We start from the raw sequence: 18,438 nt of genomic DNA on the forward strand, positions 1-18,438 counted from the left end.
TTTTTGTGATCCCAGAAAGGCTGTCTCTAAACAACAACGCTTGGTCGCCAACCAAGCTAAACACCATCACGTTAAGAGCTGTGAGAGATGCGTGTGTTGTGTGGAGAGCAATAAGTGTTCTTCAGCTCCTGTGCACATTTCCTAAAGAGCTCCAGATGCTTTGTATGTATAAAATAACACAGACATTATTTTTCCTCTTTATCCCCACTTCAGTAATACTAACAGCACATACATAACTAATCTTTAACTTGTTGTTTCTTTTATCAGTTCAATTGAGTCTTGAATTACAAAGGTTTTTTTAAAGAGTGGGAAGGGAAAAAGTTGGCTGTTTTCCAAAGGCAACTAAAGGCTGTCCTGTAAGCAGGACATGTCACCGTGTGTGTGAATGTAGCAGCAAATTAGATGTGGGTACTATTTATATTTCCTATATATAATTCTCTTATTGAATTTCCTATATACATAAAACACTGCTTTGGAGGATCTAAAGGATGCTTGATAGATTTGAGCTTTCAAAACACTGTCATGGAATAGGCAAATAAACCTCTGTGTTGATTAATCAAATTCTAAAGTACCATATAGTCTTCAGGACCACATATGTTAACAGTTTCTAAGTGCTATTTGTGTATTGACAACCAGGTAAGTAGTGCACAGTTAACAAAAAAAGCCAACAGTGTGGCCCATTTTGATTAAGCTGGAATTGATTGATCCAGTTCCAGTTTATTGGAAAGCCTACACACATTCCAGTGGATTTCTAAAGGTTGCAGAGTAAATCATCAACCACAAATGAAAGTACAAAACCTGAAATCCTGTATTTCTATTTTCTTGCTTTATCTAAAAACCAGCACTGTTTCACTAAGGGGAGAAAGACCATTGAGGATGATTGGAATTGTCAGAATTATCTACAAATCCTTCAAAAAAGATCCCAAAGTTCAAACTGCCCGATTTAAAAATGTTACATTTCATCCATATTGATTTTTCTTAGTATCTTAATAGCTATCTTCCTAATCAAATGGATTAAAAAACTCCAGAAGATACTTTCAAAATAATCAGAACCACAAGAAAACAAGGTAATGAGGAGCTAAAGAAAGATAAAAACCTCAAAACAAAACCGCTTTAGGAATTATACCTTTTTAAACTGCAGATCTCATTAAAACTGCTTCGTATAAGCATTTATACATGTAAATTGACAAATAAATGCTAGATAATGTAACTACTTATAGGCGTGCATTTCCTTGTGTACAAGATACCTTCTAACTATGGATGAGGCTGAACCCTACCATGTTTTTATTACAGTGTGACCCTAAAGCTTCAAAAGACACGAAGACTCCACTGAAGCCGAAGGCACAGAATGAGAAACTTTCTCCTTTCCAAATGGTTGGCATATACTGCAGTCTTTATGGAGGTGGCAGCAGCTCACAAAAATACCACTAAATTGGTTTTCAACTATCTGATAACAGCACCTTTCCTTCAGCACAGATCTTTGTGTGAGCTGCAAAAGTCTGGCTGAGCAGCTGGGTAAATGCACAAGCAGCTTGTCTGAAGTAAAACTCCTCCTGACACCATTGGGCAGCTGCCTAAGCAAGATAGCCAAATTAGTTTTAAATTAGCTGTGCTTAAATAAGTGGCACTTACTAAAACACTGACATGAACTAATTAGAAGGGGAAAGTTTGACAGAAATTAATTACCATCCCCACATTACAGTCACAGCACATCTAGAGGTGATGCTGCTTGCCAGATCTTTTTAAATACCTGAAGCCCTCCAGATAATCCTTCTGTTCAGGAAAGGTCAGCAGCACATGTGCTGGGCTTTCTCAGATTGCCTCTGCTGATCAAAATTCATGTTGCTGAATCCCTCAGATCCCTGCATATCTTTAAGATATAGTAGCCCCCTTCTAAATCTTCCAGTCCTGTATAATTTCATGTGGTTTCAGCAGTGGCAGAACCATCCATATATAAGCATAGATTATCAGTCCTCATGTTATTGCTATTTTTATATACCCAGACATGAGGGAACAGCCCCACCTCTGTGCAACATTTAGCAGAGCATCTCACACACAGGAACATGCTCAGTGATCCTGGTTGTGCTGGAATACAGTTGCCACTAAAGAGAGCACAGTTTTTTGCCAGGGTGAATGGGGAAACTCTTAGAGACACATATTCCAGTACTTGACTGCAAAGGATTAAACTGATTCTGTAAAATACTACCAAAAAAATGAGGTTTTAGGGTTTTTTTTAATAGGTTTGTCAAGTTCATCAAGAACAAATTCTGATGATCCATTAGCTAAGGAATCTTTCTAAACTCCATTAGAGTTTCTCACCAAAGGCAGCAAGAGTCTTAGCATGTGTGAGCCCCATTTGAGGTCCTGCTCCAAATAACTCAGAAGAAAGAGCTGAACTACATTTCCCTCTTCCCAAATGCAGAACACAAATTGTTTGGTGTCTCACAAAAATAATTTAGAAGGGTTTTGATTAATCTAATGGAAAATGGGGGGAGGAAATATTAAAATATTTCAAAGTTTTGCAGAAAGTTGCTTCCATTTAAGCTCTGTTTTAAACCTGATATGTGTTCTAGTACAGCCATTATGTATAACAAATAGACAGGCTCAGGATGTAAAAAGAAGAGCAAGAGAGAAAGGGGGAAAACTTGTTAGCTACTTCTTTGCAGCTGAGAATGATAAAATCAGAGAAAAACACTTTGGAAAAGATGCTACCATAAGATAGGGCTGAAGGTTCATATCTGTAACTTCTTTAAGAGAGTTATAAAAAGAAGGAAAAAAAATTGTCTCAAGCCTGAAAATAAGCAGTGCTGCTTTTCCATCAGGAGAGACATAGCTAACAGCAGCAAAAAATGCATTATAGTGCTGCTGGGTTTTGAGTCAAGTAGTGAAATTAACATCTGAGTTATTAGGAAAAACGAGATTAATTTATCTGCATGAATGGACAGGAGAGGTAACATAATTCTGCCTAGTTCACATTAATACTAGAGAGATCTGAAATTTAAGAGAGAATTCAGAACAAGGAAAATTAAAGCTGCTTCTTCTAGAGAGAAATAATTTTTTAAGAAAATTTTGGGGTTTTTAAACATTTGAGTCAAGGAAAAACACTTGGAGATGTGATCAGAATGAATCACATTTTGGAAATTAAAGAAAAGGCAATTAATGACGCCAGTTGGCACAACATTGAATATTTCATTATATTTTAGGCAAACCACTTTGGAAAAAGAAAATCCAAACTCTTGAAGATCTGTGGTTCTTTCCAAACCTTTGGGAGCAGACCATAATTCTGAAGTTATGAACAGTCTTTATCAGAACTTTAGTTTGCGTCAAGACAGCATCAAAAAAATTACTCTAGGTTCTCTTGCAAACCTAATGTATTAGAAAAAACCAAACAAACAATGGACAATGTTGTGCTATTTTCAATTAGAGTAGGAATAATTTTCTGCAGAAAAAGAAATACAGATGGTCAGCAAACTGTACTGAGTCTTATGCGGAAAACAGGGGCCATCTGCCAAAATTGGGGATGGTTCGGGCTTTCCAATGAGGGCATTTTACAGCTCATCGGCAGTGAACCAGATGGAGCAGGATGCAGCTCTGTGCCACGGGAATCAGCACTCCCTGCACTACTCTGCTCATCTAGAACACGGGGTGTGGGTAGTCAAAACTTCCATCACCTCCCTGCTCCAATAAAAATGAGAATGGGTCCTACTGAAAGCATAATTAAAACTAATTTTATCAAAAGAGATTTAGAAATATTTTTTTCTTTCATTTTTAGATGCGTAATCTGGCAGGGTAAATTCTAGAAAACCTTTCTGGTGTGTATTAGAGGCTCATTTTTAAAAGTAACTGGAATAGTGTTAGACCTGCTTGAAATCCAGATGGGTTAACCTTGTTTATCTTCTCTGGCTTGCTGGCTATCCTTATGCTCATAGCACATGAATGCTCAGTTTTACATTTAAAAGATCAATAGTTTAAAATTAGGCAACAAGTGATGGGGTATAATGATTCCCTTTCCCTTCTCAGAAAGGCTTTCTCATTTGCTTTCACTAATTCTCTTTGAGATTACCACCTGCAAATATTTCATTCTTCCACATCACTCTTCAGAGAAACCCCTCAGAAAAATTTAGGCAGAGAATTTACATGTCCTGAAGGAGACTGAAAGCACCAGAAGCCCCTTAGTAATGAAGATGTGACTGATAAATAAGCAGGAAAAAAAATGCAGGTAACAAACAAGCACGAAGTCAAATCCTTCCCTAGTGTAAGCCTCCAGTTAATTATCACATGGGTTACTTTGACTGCATTGCATTTGTATCTCTTCAAATCCCAGACAGATGTTAATATTAATAGCAATAACTTTTCTCATTTCTTGAGAACTATGAAAATTAAAAGTCATAACAAAAAAAAAAATCAAACAGAAAAATGTACACTTTCATCACACAGCACTGCTTCCATACACTTCTCTTAAAAATTTTTTTATCACAAATTACCTTAAGAGTTTCTAGTCTATAATGATTTAGACTTTCAGAAGGAGTGCCCCTCTGGACACTAACTCAGGTATTTTACCTCTAGGCAGTGAATCTTAAAATAACATAAAAAACCAAATGAACTCTGAAATACAGCAGCAAATTTTTAAAAAGAAATCTGTAGAATTTAAACAGCATTCTTACAAAAATTGTCCAAGGATACTAATTTGCTACACGAGTGACATTTTATGAACGGACCAACTAGTCTCATAGCAATTCACAGAATTATTTATTTGCTTCTTAAAAACTGAGTTTAGGTACAGTTTTTTTACAAGATACCAACAATATAGTATTTCTCTCTGTCTGTATTCCATCTTCCTTCCCTTAGAGGATGATTATTAATCCATCTTGTAAGATGTGATCCTATTTTTGCCACGTCCAGAAATGCACCTGCACGCTTGCACAAAGCGCTGCTGAAATTACCTTACTTATATAAAAGCCCAAAGTGATGACATTGTGCAAATTTGCATCATGGAGAGAAAAACCTCCATGAGAAAACATAAAGAGAGGGAGAGAACTCTAAATTCCATTAAGACTTTCTTTTCTGGAATTGGCTTCACCTGGCTGGATGGGCAACTACATAAATGGCAACAACACAGAGTGGATAAACAAAGAAATCATTCCTGCTCCCAAAGATTTGATGTGGGGTTCCTAGACTGAAGCTTGTTGATATGCAACTGAAGAAATGACCAAATGTTGTAGTAATTTTATGGCTACACAATATAATACGATAAGCATTACAATTTTTCTTTTCAAAGGTTTAAAATTCTGCTGTATTAATTGTGAGCTGCAAGCTCAGGAATCCAGTTCGTATTTTATGGTTTTTTTAAGGAGTAATGAATAACTTTTAGCTATTTCTGAGTGACAAAATGAACACTGGATACTTAGGAATGCACAGTATCCACCATTAGGAAGCTGAGTTTGCTGAGAGTATTTAAAAAGCAACATTGTCAGACTATACCAAACTCTTGCTTCAGATTGATCTGATCAGAAGTAAAATACTGGATGTTCAGTTTAAGTTTGAGCTGAATTTCTACTTGACCTAATTCAAAAGAAATGCTTTGAAAACAAAGTACCTCATTAGTTTGAGCCCTGCTCCAAAATCCACAGGCTCACAAAAAGAGCCTCGATTGGCTCCCACCCATCCAGTGGTCACCACCTGGAGATTTTTCTGTTCTGTTTCCCCCAAGCCTCAGTTTGCAAGGAGATGTACACCATGGGCAATTGGAAAGAATTTACAACACAGGCTGATGTGTTAAATATTTGGGAAGCATTTTTGTAACTACTTGGCTCTGTTTATTTTACATTTGGCTGTCATGCAGATGACAGCAACACTCTAAGAGAAATGAATGTAAAACACCCATGCTCTTGGCTGGAACAAACTCATTATGGAATTTGGATGAACAAGGGAAAGGAGGTTTTTAGTTATGTAGCTCTTATTCAATGGCCAGTGTACAATTACATGAAATAAAACAGCACCCAAATTAGTATTCAGTCATTAATTTCCTGGGTACTGCACCATATGCTATTAGCAAAGTGTTTCAGAACATTACTGTGATGAAAATAATAATTAATTTATTAATTTATTTTCATAATAATTAATTTATTTTCATAATAAAAATCTGAAGGGGTCTTAGGAAAGCTTCTCTAAGTGTTCTCTGGTTTAAAATATTTCATGTGCTTTTTTCTTTGATGAGGAAACTATTTTTAGTGTTTGCAACCATGAGCGTTGCAGCATGCTATCGCTCCCCCAAAATAGCAACTGCCTTAAAAAAAATTATAAGTAACAAATCATATAGCTAGTTTGGTCTTTTATTTTCTTCTTGAGCCATGCAGGCTTGCATTTTCAAGGTTAACTTTCTTGTAAAGTTAGAAAACTTTACAAGGAAACTAGAAAAGTTTATTTGTGGTGAAAGTTAAGATTTTCACCTAAGACAGCAGCTTAAATTGTAGGTAAATCATATACTGTGAGATTTCCTAAAAAAAACAAACAAAACAGCCCACAAGTATTGACTACTGGCCACCCTCTAGATTTATTCAGTGTGTCCTGCTCCTGTTTATTGTATCATTTGTTGAAAATTTTCCAACCATTTTCCCTTGTCAGCTTTCACTGAATTCTAATTCAGAATATATTTCACCTCCACATTATCTGAGTTTTGTTATCATTATGGCTTCTCCTTCACTTAAAAATGTAACAAACTGAAAGGAATGGTCTGCTACTCAGAAAGAGTCAGGATAGAGGTGGAGTTTTCACTACAGATGGATCTCACAGAAGAAATAGGCCAGATAGTATGAGGATTTCATCAGCCTCCAAAAGCACAGAAAGATGGAAAGCAGCAAACTTGCTGTTCTCATAAGACTTAACAGAAATATAACAAAAGATTGAGAACAAAATGCACAATGGGCTTCCAAAGGTTGATGGTTTATTCCTAGGGAACTTGTAGGACTTAAAATATTTCCAATCTACAAGGCTCAAAAATTGAGGTGGCTTCTATCACTTCGCAGAACTTGCACAGACACCAGTGCTTGTGACCTCCGAGGCTGAGGAGCTAGTTGGTTTCTGCTTCTATTTTTCATAGTAATATTGGCAAAGGACTGAAAGAAGTCTGACTTCCACAAAGAGGGATGTACCCACCGTCTGGGGCTGAACACAAGCATTCTGCTGTGTTTTGAGGCCTGTGTGTTTGGGTGAGTAGATCGAAGAGCTGCGAACCAAGCTTTTCATTTGCCTGCTTGTTTTATCTGTTATATATGAAGTTATAAATCAAAGGACAGAGTGGAGATAAATGCTTTCATTGCTTTCCTGAAAAAAAAACTGATTTGGACTGTCATACTTTAAAAGCTAAAAACACCATGCATTTCTTAAAGGACCAGGGCTTAAGTTAATTAAGAAAACAATATTCAGTCCCAGTCTCAAAATATTACCATAGACAACATCACAAATCAGAAAAACATGCAAAATTTCAGCTTCTACCGGACTCTGGAATAGCATAAATTCTTCTCTTAACACTGAAAAGAATCAGTAATGAAACTTAAATTTATCTGTTGACCAAAGTCAGCAAAAGAGTGAAAACTCACCAATATGCTCACAAGTTTAACGTGCACACAGAGAAAATAGATACCTTTAGCAGAATACACATTTTAAGTATTTTTAAGAAGTTGCATCTTCCATTCACGCCACCCTAAAAACACCCTCCATTTTCTTGCCAGAATAGCCGATGCATCTTGCATTTCTACTCACAATATAGGCATTGAAATATATGATTAATTGGAAAGGGGGAGAAGGATTTGATGGTTGTCTACAATTCTGCAAAAATGAGTATTTTTTCTTTCTTTTTGAAAGGGAGTTTGGTTAGAATTTGGAAATAGTTAGGAAATAACCCATATGCAAGGAAAAAAAAAAAACAAAAAATTTACTCATCATGCTAGTCACCAGTCTGTGTGAGCAACATAAAATGGTTGTCAAAAACATTCCTCACACGAACATTCATTTATACACCAAATTCTTGTCACCTTGAGCTGCCAGTGAACCTTCTTTTTTAACTCCACTTCGGCTTTTTATCCACATTGTCTTACGAAGGACACATAGAGGAAAAATATATTTTTCAGACAGCTTTCTGCATTTTGTATATCCTTTCCATCTAGTGCACATAAAAAACCAAAAGGAATGCAATCATTAATTTGTTACTTCACTGATTAGGAATTCTACTTGGAAGGGTTAAGATAGAAAGCACTTACTCTGTAACAAGCATTACAGAATTGAACATAGCACTGCAAGGGCTCAACAAATGTCCCTTTACAAAGGAAGGCTACATTGCCTACATTTTGTTCCATTCTGCCAGTTCATAGGGTTTCTTCCATGAATTATTAATGAATCATTGTGAACAGGCAGGAGAAATAAAAGAAATAAAACATGTAAAATTAAGCCTTTAAATTTTTTCCCCCTAGGTGTAACAAGAATGCAGCTCAGAGAACTTAAGGCAGCACATAAGGACACAGGGACAGTATTGAAAAAAGTCTGAATTTACTTGTTTGGATTCCTCAGACAAGCTTGTAAACAACTCCTGGTTTACAAATCCTGTCATTTGCAGAGCAGCTAAATCATCTGATGAAAGGGAAGAAAAGAATTAATGCCAAGACCTATTACCTGTCCCTGAATTAAAAAAAAAGGCTCATGGCATCATGGCAACCCAAGGGGCAGGAGACACAGATATGCAGAGCAGAAAAACAGTGTGGAAATGAGTTGTACAAGTAACATCTGGTAAAGACCGACATGCTGTAGTTTCCACAGAGTTAGCTAAAAATAGGGCATTATCCAGTTTCATTTAGCAGACAGTTCTTAGAAAAGTGACTTTGTAAAGTAGTGTTGAACACTGGAGGGCTGATCTTAAACTCTTGCACATACATTTATGTACACGCGTGTGGCGTGTGTTTGTGTAAATCAAAGCATCATCTCGTCAGCCTTAAAGAAAAACAGGGGGGCAACTCCACACCATTGCTCGCAGGACTGTTTTATTGCTATCAAAGCCTGTCACACTTCAGAACAAAAGCTGTGTAAACTATATGAAGGTTTTTGCCATTTTAGTCGTGATACCCAGGTACAAGTCTTTTAATATTCTTGTCTCAACAAACATGATTTACAAAGTCATCTGCTCATAATTAAAATTATTACTTTTCACAGACTTCTCAACAGAGGGGTTATAGGAGGACCTCATCTAGATTTCCAGATGTACACTTTTGTGCCTTTGAAGAGGGGAAATAAAGTAAACCAAACCTGTATACATATATGTGTGTATTTAAAAATGTGAGATGCCTTCCCTCTATTTGCTCAAAGGACAAATCTGAGCATTCTGAAATCTGTGGTCAGATGCCAATAAATTCAAAGTTTGCATCAGAATTCATCGCCCATCTCTAGAATTACTTTAAAACATTTTTTTTCCTCATGCCTGACATATTTACTTCAGAACTCAAAGATCAAAAAGAAAGGCTTTGCGAGCTCCTCAGTGCTAATCTTGGTGGCATCTTTTAACTGCCCTTTTAAAGAATCAGCACAAACATTCTATAGTGAAGTGGAATTAACTCCCTGTGAGGAGGTATGCAGTTTACCGAATCTGTACTGAATTTGAGCTCGTTTCATGAAAAGAAAATAAAAATTAATTTCCCTAGAAGTCCCTCTAGAAGCGAACACTAAGAAAGCTTGAAAACACTCCAGGCAACAAAAAATCTTTCTGCTCACAGCTCTGAGCTGAAAAACCCAACTGTTTGGTCTCATTGTCGGACTAAATTCATGACAGATCTTACATTTTCATTTCTGTCTATTCTGTATCCACAATGTGGCAACAATTCCACAAGTTTTGATTTATATTTTTTTTATTTTACCTACCATCTTTGGCTAAATGCTGCTATACTTCAGATGATTAGAGGTATCCAATCAGAAATACTTCCCCTCAAATCCACAGACAGCCACCTACAAATGGGTGACAACAGTATCCGGTTCAAAATTTGAACCAGGTATTCTTTGCAAGTGTGAATACCCCAAGAGCTTTCCACCAGAGACCTCTGCAAGCTGCATTACATATTTTTCAAAGCTTTCTGCTGAAAATGCACTAATAGGAGCCTGAACTACAGACATTGTGTGACAGGTTAAAAAGGAGGAAATGTAAAAAAAATGGGTTTGCAGATGGATTTTGACCTAAAGTAACTTCCATACTTTTGTATGCATCTGTGGATACAGAGCAAGGTACAAAATACGAGTAGTATACTTAAGTACAGTATCATATTTGGGTATCAGGAAGAGACAGAGGCCCCAGGGGTTGAAGGAGGGCAAACACAAATCATGGCCTGCAACAGGGGCCATAAAATCCCCTCTCAAAACCCTCCTGGAAAGAAAAACCTCACAAATCACCAGGACCAGTTCCACAGTATTAGAAAGCAGCTGCAAACTCTCCTCTCATCCCCAGAAAACTTTCCAATAAAATGTCTGTGGCAGTCACCCAAGCTCCTGAGGATGCTGCGTTTAAGTACAGCCAGGGTGTACACTGTGGGGGAAAATCTTCCGGAGGATTTGGTTTTAATGCATGCTCAGATGTGGCTTATGGCACATTCAGACCTCGCCTGAGGCCTTTTCCAGATGTAAATGTTGTTGCTTTTTTGATCTACTATGCTCCTAAGAAGTAAATTCCTCCTTCTCAAACTTAACATGACTTTGGAAAATTTGTGCACACCGAAGCTGCTCCGCTGGGTTTCCAAGCAGGGCCGGCCTATGCACCACACGAATAAATAACACAAAGGAAGAAATTGCTTCATTTTGTGCTGTGTGTGGTGGAGAGGAGCATGGAGGCAGGGACGTGAGGGGAAGGGCCCAACCCTTTTGCTCGCCACTTGTGCCCCATTTCCCGCCGTCAAACCCACAGCCCAACACCATTAGAGGCCTTTCCCATGCAGCTTACTTCAAGTCACTGTTTTCCATTGCTGCTTCAAATCTCCCCTTTTAAATTGCAAGGAAAGCTGCCCAGGTGAGGGCTGAGAGTTTTGTTTATTTTACTGTTCAGCTGTGGCATCGCTCCTGCAGAAAGGCCCCTCATCCCAGCCTTCCAGAGGGGCTCTTTATTCCAGGCCAGCTCAACACGGCAGGCCCCGCTCCTCTTTCACAGGAGGACAGACACGGCTGAGGGGCTCGCACAGACACCCTCCTGCTACCAAAATGGTGGTGAATCCACCACAGAAACGCCGCACCCTTTCCTCCAGAGAGCTTTAGGAGAACTCCTCACAAACCCAAAGGCGGCCTTTACCTGTGCTTGGGAGCTGTCCCTGCAGGGTGGCAAGGACGGCGATCCTCCTCCACTTCATCTTGCCCCGCCGGCAGTGCTGGGAAAGGGAGACCACGGGAGAGAAGAAGAAGATGAAAAAAGGCTCCTCTACAGGCTGTGCTGGTGTGCAGCCGCCACAGGAAGAGGCTCACCTCCTATGAGGGCTTTTGGAGTCCACCTGCTGGCTTCCTCTGCCTTCACAGCCTCTGAGTGAGAGCTGGGGTTTGCCTTCTTGGTGTTGATGTTTGGGGTTTCCTTTGTTATTCATCCTTTTCCTCTCTGCAAGATGGTTTTCAGTGAGTTGGGTTTTTTTCCCTTCACTTTGTCTGATGGTTCCTAGATCATCCCCACTCAGCAGCTGCTGGTCTCTGTTTCTGGTATCAAATTTGACCTGACTTCAAAAGGGATTTATGCAACTGTTCCCAGTGTGCAGCACAGGGCATAAATGGAAATTTAAAACTGTAAGTTACAGTCACTCTTGAACAATATCGCTGTCTAAACTCATAACAATATAAAACTAATTTTTAACTCCCACTTTGTAAGAAATCTCACATTATCGTGCTCTTCATAAATGCAGGCAAATAAAACTTTTCACTTTCATATTAATAAAAAAAAAGTTAATTTTAGATAACTTTGAATTAGGAAAGCTTGACGCCATAGCTTAGATGAACCCAAAGGCTAAAAGCTCAGCCTCACTCCCATCAAAATATATCTGGCTCAATAGATTACAGAGTGTTTAATGTTTACAACTGTAACACTAATAATGCACTTAAGGATCAGAGCTTAGGCTGGGAGGAAATTAAAACATCTTAACATATATATTTTTTTTCCCTCCTGTTTCTAATTCTTATAAAATACAGAGGAATGTGTATCCCCAGGAGGTACAGAAACTGGTGCTAAAAATTTACCTGAAGTATGGCAGGGTGTGAGTTCCTGTGCACACAAAAAGTAATGCTTAACAGTCTTTTGAAGGCAAAGTAAACTGAAGTTCTTGGAAGAAATTTGTCACCTTGCTGCCTGGAGTAATAAAGGCTAATACATGGATAAAACTGTCTTTTCCTCTAATTGAATAACTATGTATTGTGCCAGTCACATTGTGCCAAAAGTACTCGACACCATTAGTAGTGTAGCACCAGGTGTAATAGTGCAGCATACCCTTCTGTGATACCCAGGCAGTGCTGCTGAGCCTCTGCTCTCTCCCAGTCCGGGGGAGGGTTTTCTTTGAGGCTCTTCTACCCCAAAAACCCCAAGGAAAGGCTGGAGGTGGGCTCTGACACCACCAGGCAGAAGCAGAGCACAGCCCAGGAGAGCTGCCATGCACTGAACCTGAAAGAGGTGTCATTAGTCCCAGAAATGACTGTGCTCTGGTACATGTTCTATATTCCAATGCAAGCTGGATATAGCCCTTTCTGTCCACTTCTCTGTGTGACAGAAGATTGGCTGAAACAAGGCATTAGTGAGCAGAAAAAGACCCCTGTTCTCACTGCTGGCTGCTTCAATCTCACTGATGCCTTATCCAAAAGCTGAAATATCATCCTAGTTATTGATATTTTTGGGTAACGGTGTTTCCAGAGAAGCAGATGGCACTGCTCATCACTATTCCACTGACCCCTGTCTCCTCCTGTTATTGATCATAGCTTCTCCCTCCGGCAGAAAGCCAGCAAATTATCACTTTGAATAAAGAGTTGAGGCCAAAGGTAAGGAAAAGAAATGAAGAGCTGTGTAAGAAAGGGAGATTAATGGCAACAGTAGGCACACTGGGAGAACAGCAGTTGGGCCAGTGTGTTTTGATGTCTAGATAGGGAAAGGTCAGAGAAATTGAGTATATGGACTTCATTTGGAAGTGTGGGTAGAGTGAGAAAAAGGCTTTGCATGACAGTGCCCCTAGAAATTCTCACCTCCCCATCCCTCAGCTTTTGAACTAAGGCAAGCTTATCATTATCCAAATATAATCAAACTATACAGAAGAGCACTCGTGCTTGTATTACGAGTTATTCTCAAAACAAGCATGGCATGGGAGAGATGCAAATCACATGCAGCCAAGCAGGACAGGAAAAGATAAAGGGGAAGAGGTCTCCTCTCTAAGAAAAAGCTTTTCACTGTTCATAAGGCTTACAACTCTATCATGGGGAATGATTTGCTTAGAGTGCCACCTTCTTTTCAGCCTTTCCAGTTTTTGCATCTCTAGGAGCTACACAGCACTGTAAAAACTTCAGCACCTCCTGCCCACATTGTGCATTGACCAATCTTGCAAATGCATTTCTACCAGCAGTTTAAACCATAGTGATGTTTCAGTTTACTCACTTCAGTCAGACCGTAAGGACTTTGTTAACCCTGGACTAGAAATGAATGCCAAACCTCGTTCAGCTGAACCAGCAGCAATTTTTCTCAATACAGACAAGGCCACACTGGAAATATAAAACCCTTCCTGCTGTGTTAAGAAAAGCTCTCAGCTAAACTTGACTCTTCATCTAAACATATGGGTGGAGAAAAATACGATTTCAAGAATTACCTGCACTGGGAAGACTGCAATATTTGATCTGTGGTTTGTGAAACAGAATGGGTCAGGGAACTGAAGTGGTCCCCAAGCACAACTCAATGTGTTTAATGCTGGTTAAGGTGCAGCTCATTATCCGTAAGGATAAGATCTTTCGTAAAATAGTCAAGGCATACATTCAACTGGTTCTGTGCATCCATATGCCATCCTTTCTCTGGACACAAAAAATCCTGGAACAGCTCTAATGCAAGGGGCTGATTCATTCCCAGAAGCATTCCCTTTTCACGCTTACTGGTTATGCTTTGACTGTACTATAAAAAAAAAAAAGCAGCAGGGTTTGCAGTTTTAACAGGAAATAAATGAAAACTAAAAAAAAAAAAAAAACAAACCCACACCACAGTCAAGCTGAGGATTAAAAAAATATATAACTACACACTGCCCTCTGGCTCCTGTATTGCTACCACAGAGATATGCCTGTAATCATCACCGCAGACTGCTGGGATTGAGAACAGGTCGGTTATCAGGAGCTCTCCTAAGCCTGTTTGATACAGTTAGCACTCACAGGCAAAATTAGTTCCTGCATCACCTGATGGAGGAGCTGGCCGAGTTTAGAGACGTGAGAATCCAGAGAGACTGCAGAGCCTTGCCCCTGGTCCGGCAGGGAGCGACGCTTGCAGTGCCGTAATTAACTCAACAAGTATTAAAAATATTTCTGGAGATGTTCACACAAAGATAATGGGTGTTAAAAAAAGCAACAATTTTCACTGGTGAGCAAGCTGTAGCCTCCAGCCAGGCATGCCATTCAGACTAATACACTGAAAAGAAATGGTCTGCTGTTTATTGCGTGTAAGCTCACCATTTTTATTGATAAAATGTTGCAGACTGACGGTCCTACACTGCTTCACTGCACCTCAATGCACTGTAATGCCTTACAGTGCAGCTTCGATTTGCTATAATTGGGTTCAACTGTGCTAATCCCCTTGGAATGCAGCAATTAATACTTATTTAGTGGTAATGGCTGCATTCCAAGAGGATTAGTCCCTGCCCTGCCCTTTTGCCAGCAAATGGAGTGCTGGAAAGAAGACAGTGTCTAACTATAGGTCTTGCTTTGCAGCTCCCAACATGGAGACAGAGGAGTTGCTCTTGCTACAACTGCTCCCCTTTGTGTATGAAAATATTACTTTTCCAAGGAAAACTCGCCTCACCATCACTTCTCTTTGCAGCTGTGTTGAGTAAATAGAAACCGTGACAGGTGCAACAAGAAAAAAATAAACCCCAAACATAAAAAGGGACACCTGTGCAGGATCACAAAGACAAATACAGCCAGGAGTGCATGTTTCCTATAGGAGATTATAGACAGGCCTTGATGCAATTCCAAAACATATTTCTATTCATTATTTCAGGGATTTTTGTGACTGGCAGTTTCCTGTTCCTGCTATGGTCTTAAAATCTTCAGTGCAACAGGGGTTGTGGAAACCTATAAAGGAGTTGTTAGGAGAAAGTTAAAATACATCCTCTTTGAATGTTCAATTTTGAGACTACTGAATCTGTAATATCCAATTTTTCCCTCCCTAGTGATGCTTTTATGATCTGCTCTGGATTTTGTTGTTGTTAATGCACTCAAGAGACCATGGCTTGTCATATTTTAAGGAGGAGGAACAGTGCTTCTTTTCTTTTAGGCTACTCAAACTACTCTCTCTGGCATCATCAACAACCCTGTTAATTGCAGGTGAATTTCCCTCATTACATTGCATCACACATAGAAAACTTCTGTGACTTTATCACTACACACATTTTGAAACACTCTTTTTAATTATAAAACACCTTCAGTATTGCAGTATTACAGCATGGCTGTACAGAATATAACTTATCAGGTTATGCTTTTTATAAATATAAAAATATTGTGAAGCCACATTTAAGGTGTATGACAAGTATCCTCTTTTCCTTTATTCTCCTCCCCTCTTTATCCCTAACTCACCTGTTCTGCATTTTTCAAATGCTCACCTGAGGAAAAAAATAAAGTAACTGAAATTCATTTAAGCATTTAAAACAATTCAAATATTCAATTCATGCTTGATTAGGCAACTGTTTTTTGTCTAAAAGACAAGAAATTAGTGTGCAATGTTCTTATAATCATATAATGCAGCGTTTGTGCAACTATTTCTTATCTCTAAACAATTGCCACCTTTCAATCTAGAAAGTTACTTGTTAACACGGGAAGATGTTTAACAGGTTCCATTGGCATTAAAACATTACAGAAACACAAATTATCTTCAGTGTTTTCACAAAAATACACATGCTTAGAAATGCAATTACACACTATTCCTTGACACTCTCTTTCTCCCCCTTTGCACACACACCCACCCTCTGGTTTTGTCAAATTACTCTGTGCCTGTAGCAACTACAGATTTATTTTAAAAACCTTAAAATTAATTACTCACAGATGAAAACCAAGTCATCTTGTTCTTCAAATTAAGCATTCATGTCATCTAAGGGTATCAAGATGAGTTACAAGTATTTTACATGAGTGCTGCAAACTGGTATCTACATTTTCATAGGTAAGGGGAAGGGAAAAGTAAAGATGCAAAGTAAATTCACAATCTGAGTCCTTGGCAGTAGCAAAAACAACATGAAGTAGTTCTAGACCTGTGTGGATACACTGACAATACTACTGAGGTCAAGGGAGAGATTCTCCTCTTTCAACAAGACCCACAGCAGCTGTTGGGATCACCACCAGAAACGTGGCACCTCTTTTGTTTAAACTGGAGAAATTCTATGCAAAACTAAGCCTGGAAGCTGCATGAATCAGAAGCAAAGAGTAATGGGGAAATTTTAAGGCTTTTCAATGCAATATATTAAGAAATAGAGGAAGAAAGTAATTCTTATCATCGTTACAGCTGTCAGGTTCTTTGATTAAAGCCTGACATCCCTTAAACAATACAGAATTACACCCCTTCTGGTACTAATGCATACCTGGTCACACTACTCAACCAGAATACTCCAGCTCTACAATTAGCACAATTAATGAAACTCAAATTTTCAAAACATGACTTTTGTACCTTTAATATACATGAATTGGGGCTTGTTTCCTCTCCCCAGTTGTCATGACATTTATAGGAGCTTGGTAGCTTTGAGGTCAGACTTCACATTTCAAATCTGAATCCAACACAAAGTGAAAACAAATCTGACAAATGCAAGTACCCAGAAATGTTACCTAAGCTTTGTTTCCACAGAAAGTGAAGAACATTGACTACTATACCCAGAATGAATAAGTCTTACAGCCTAATCTTCTTACACACCAATTCAGCTTAGAAACTCAGGAAGCCTCTAGGTACAGAAGTTCTTAAGCCAAAAAGCCCTGGGAGCAACTGCAAGAGGCTTGTATGAGAAACTCATGGGCTGAGTTTCCCCCCCAGGGAAAATACAATTATTGGAGAGGACCAAGCAAAGGAGCTGGCAGGGAAAACAGGCTCAACCCCAAAATTAGCAGTCCCACAGTACCTGAACAAGAACAGAGGTTGGGTGACAGCAACCAGGGTCAACTACACTCAAGTTGGACTTGAGGCCAAGACAGTAGGACTGAGCAAGCAACAAGAGCCTGAGCTCTAACACAGCCCTCATGGAAAAAGGGGAAGCTTCGGGCTTTTCCCAGCTCTGCCTCACCACCCAAATACTGCAAATCATCTGGGCAGCCCAAACCACTGGAGAGCAGCCTGGGAGCACTTGAAGAACCCAAGATTAATTAGCTGTTGGAAATTACAAATCAGAGTCGAGTGGTTTAATTCAGCTCACGATAAGCCTTAGCCAAAGCATGGTCATGTTAATGAACCCCCCTTTCTCTGGATTTGACAGAAATAAACACTGTTGGGTCTGGAGCTGGCTGCTCCAGCCGATGTTCCATGGCATTCTATACTTGTCTCCATTTCCTTTACTAGAGTTACTTAATTTAAAAACCTTTAAATCATTTTCATGGATATTACTTCTGAGCTCTCCGTAGCACAAAATGATTACAAAACACAAAAAAATGATGAATGCTCCCTTTTTTTGCAGCCAGCAGGCTGCTGTGTTTATGGAGGGAAGCATTCATAATGTAAAGCACTGTAGAAAAAGAATTTGTTCATATTATGCCTCCGTCGTTTGCTTTTCCAGCATCTTTGAGTTATGATGAATTCAATAACCACTTTTAAGTATTAAACATTTAACACTCCAGCCGAATGTTAAGTCTGTGGCACCCTCTTGTGTTCAACAACAATATATCAATTTATTGGATTTTTATCTTGATTCAATTTTTTGGTTTTATCTCGATTTCAATTTTGGTTTTGCTCAGGAAAAACCTTTTGATAACAAATTAATCAATTAAGTTATTATTAACACCTTTTGTGTTAGTCTGATACTCTGACTGACCTATCTCTATTTTATTGTGAAGATCACAGGCACAATATTAAACAGCTAAGAAATTAATTCCTGAGACAACTGAATAAAGGATTAAATGAATACCTGAAATATTTGAGATCTACTGTGTAATGATGTTGCATGATGATGCAAGAGCCTACAAGGCACAAGTCCTACATTTAAAAATCAAGAAAGAATTTGAAAATCAAGAAGTAGAAAC

General features: G+C 38.8%; 1 protein-coding gene across 6 annotated transcripts in view; it reads right to left on the reverse strand.

The window, feature by feature from the left end:
- Positions 1-11,649, reverse strand: part of CD247 (CD247 molecule) — a 47,794-nt gene extending 36,145 nt beyond the window's left edge. For 5 of the 6 annotated variants that reach the window (XM_058848585.1, XM_058848576.1, XM_058848567.1 and 2 more), the window contains exon 1: positions 11,312-11,649. In XM_058848585.1, coding sequence (XP_058704568.1) covers positions 11,312-11,369 — 58 coding nt within the window. In that variant the 5' untranslated portion in view covers positions 11,370-11,649. The remainder of the gene's footprint in view (positions 1-11,311) is intronic. The other variant, XM_058848548.1, reaches the window with a different exon arrangement.
- Positions 11,650-18,438: the final 6,789 nt, after the last annotated feature.

Source organism: Poecile atricapillus, chromosome 1, assembly GCF_030490865.1.
Source record: "Poecile atricapillus isolate bPoeAtr1 chromosome 1, bPoeAtr1.hap1, whole genome shotgun sequence".
In the NCBI taxonomy this organism is placed as follows: Eukaryota; Metazoa; Chordata; class Aves; order Passeriformes; family Paridae; genus Poecile; species Poecile atricapillus.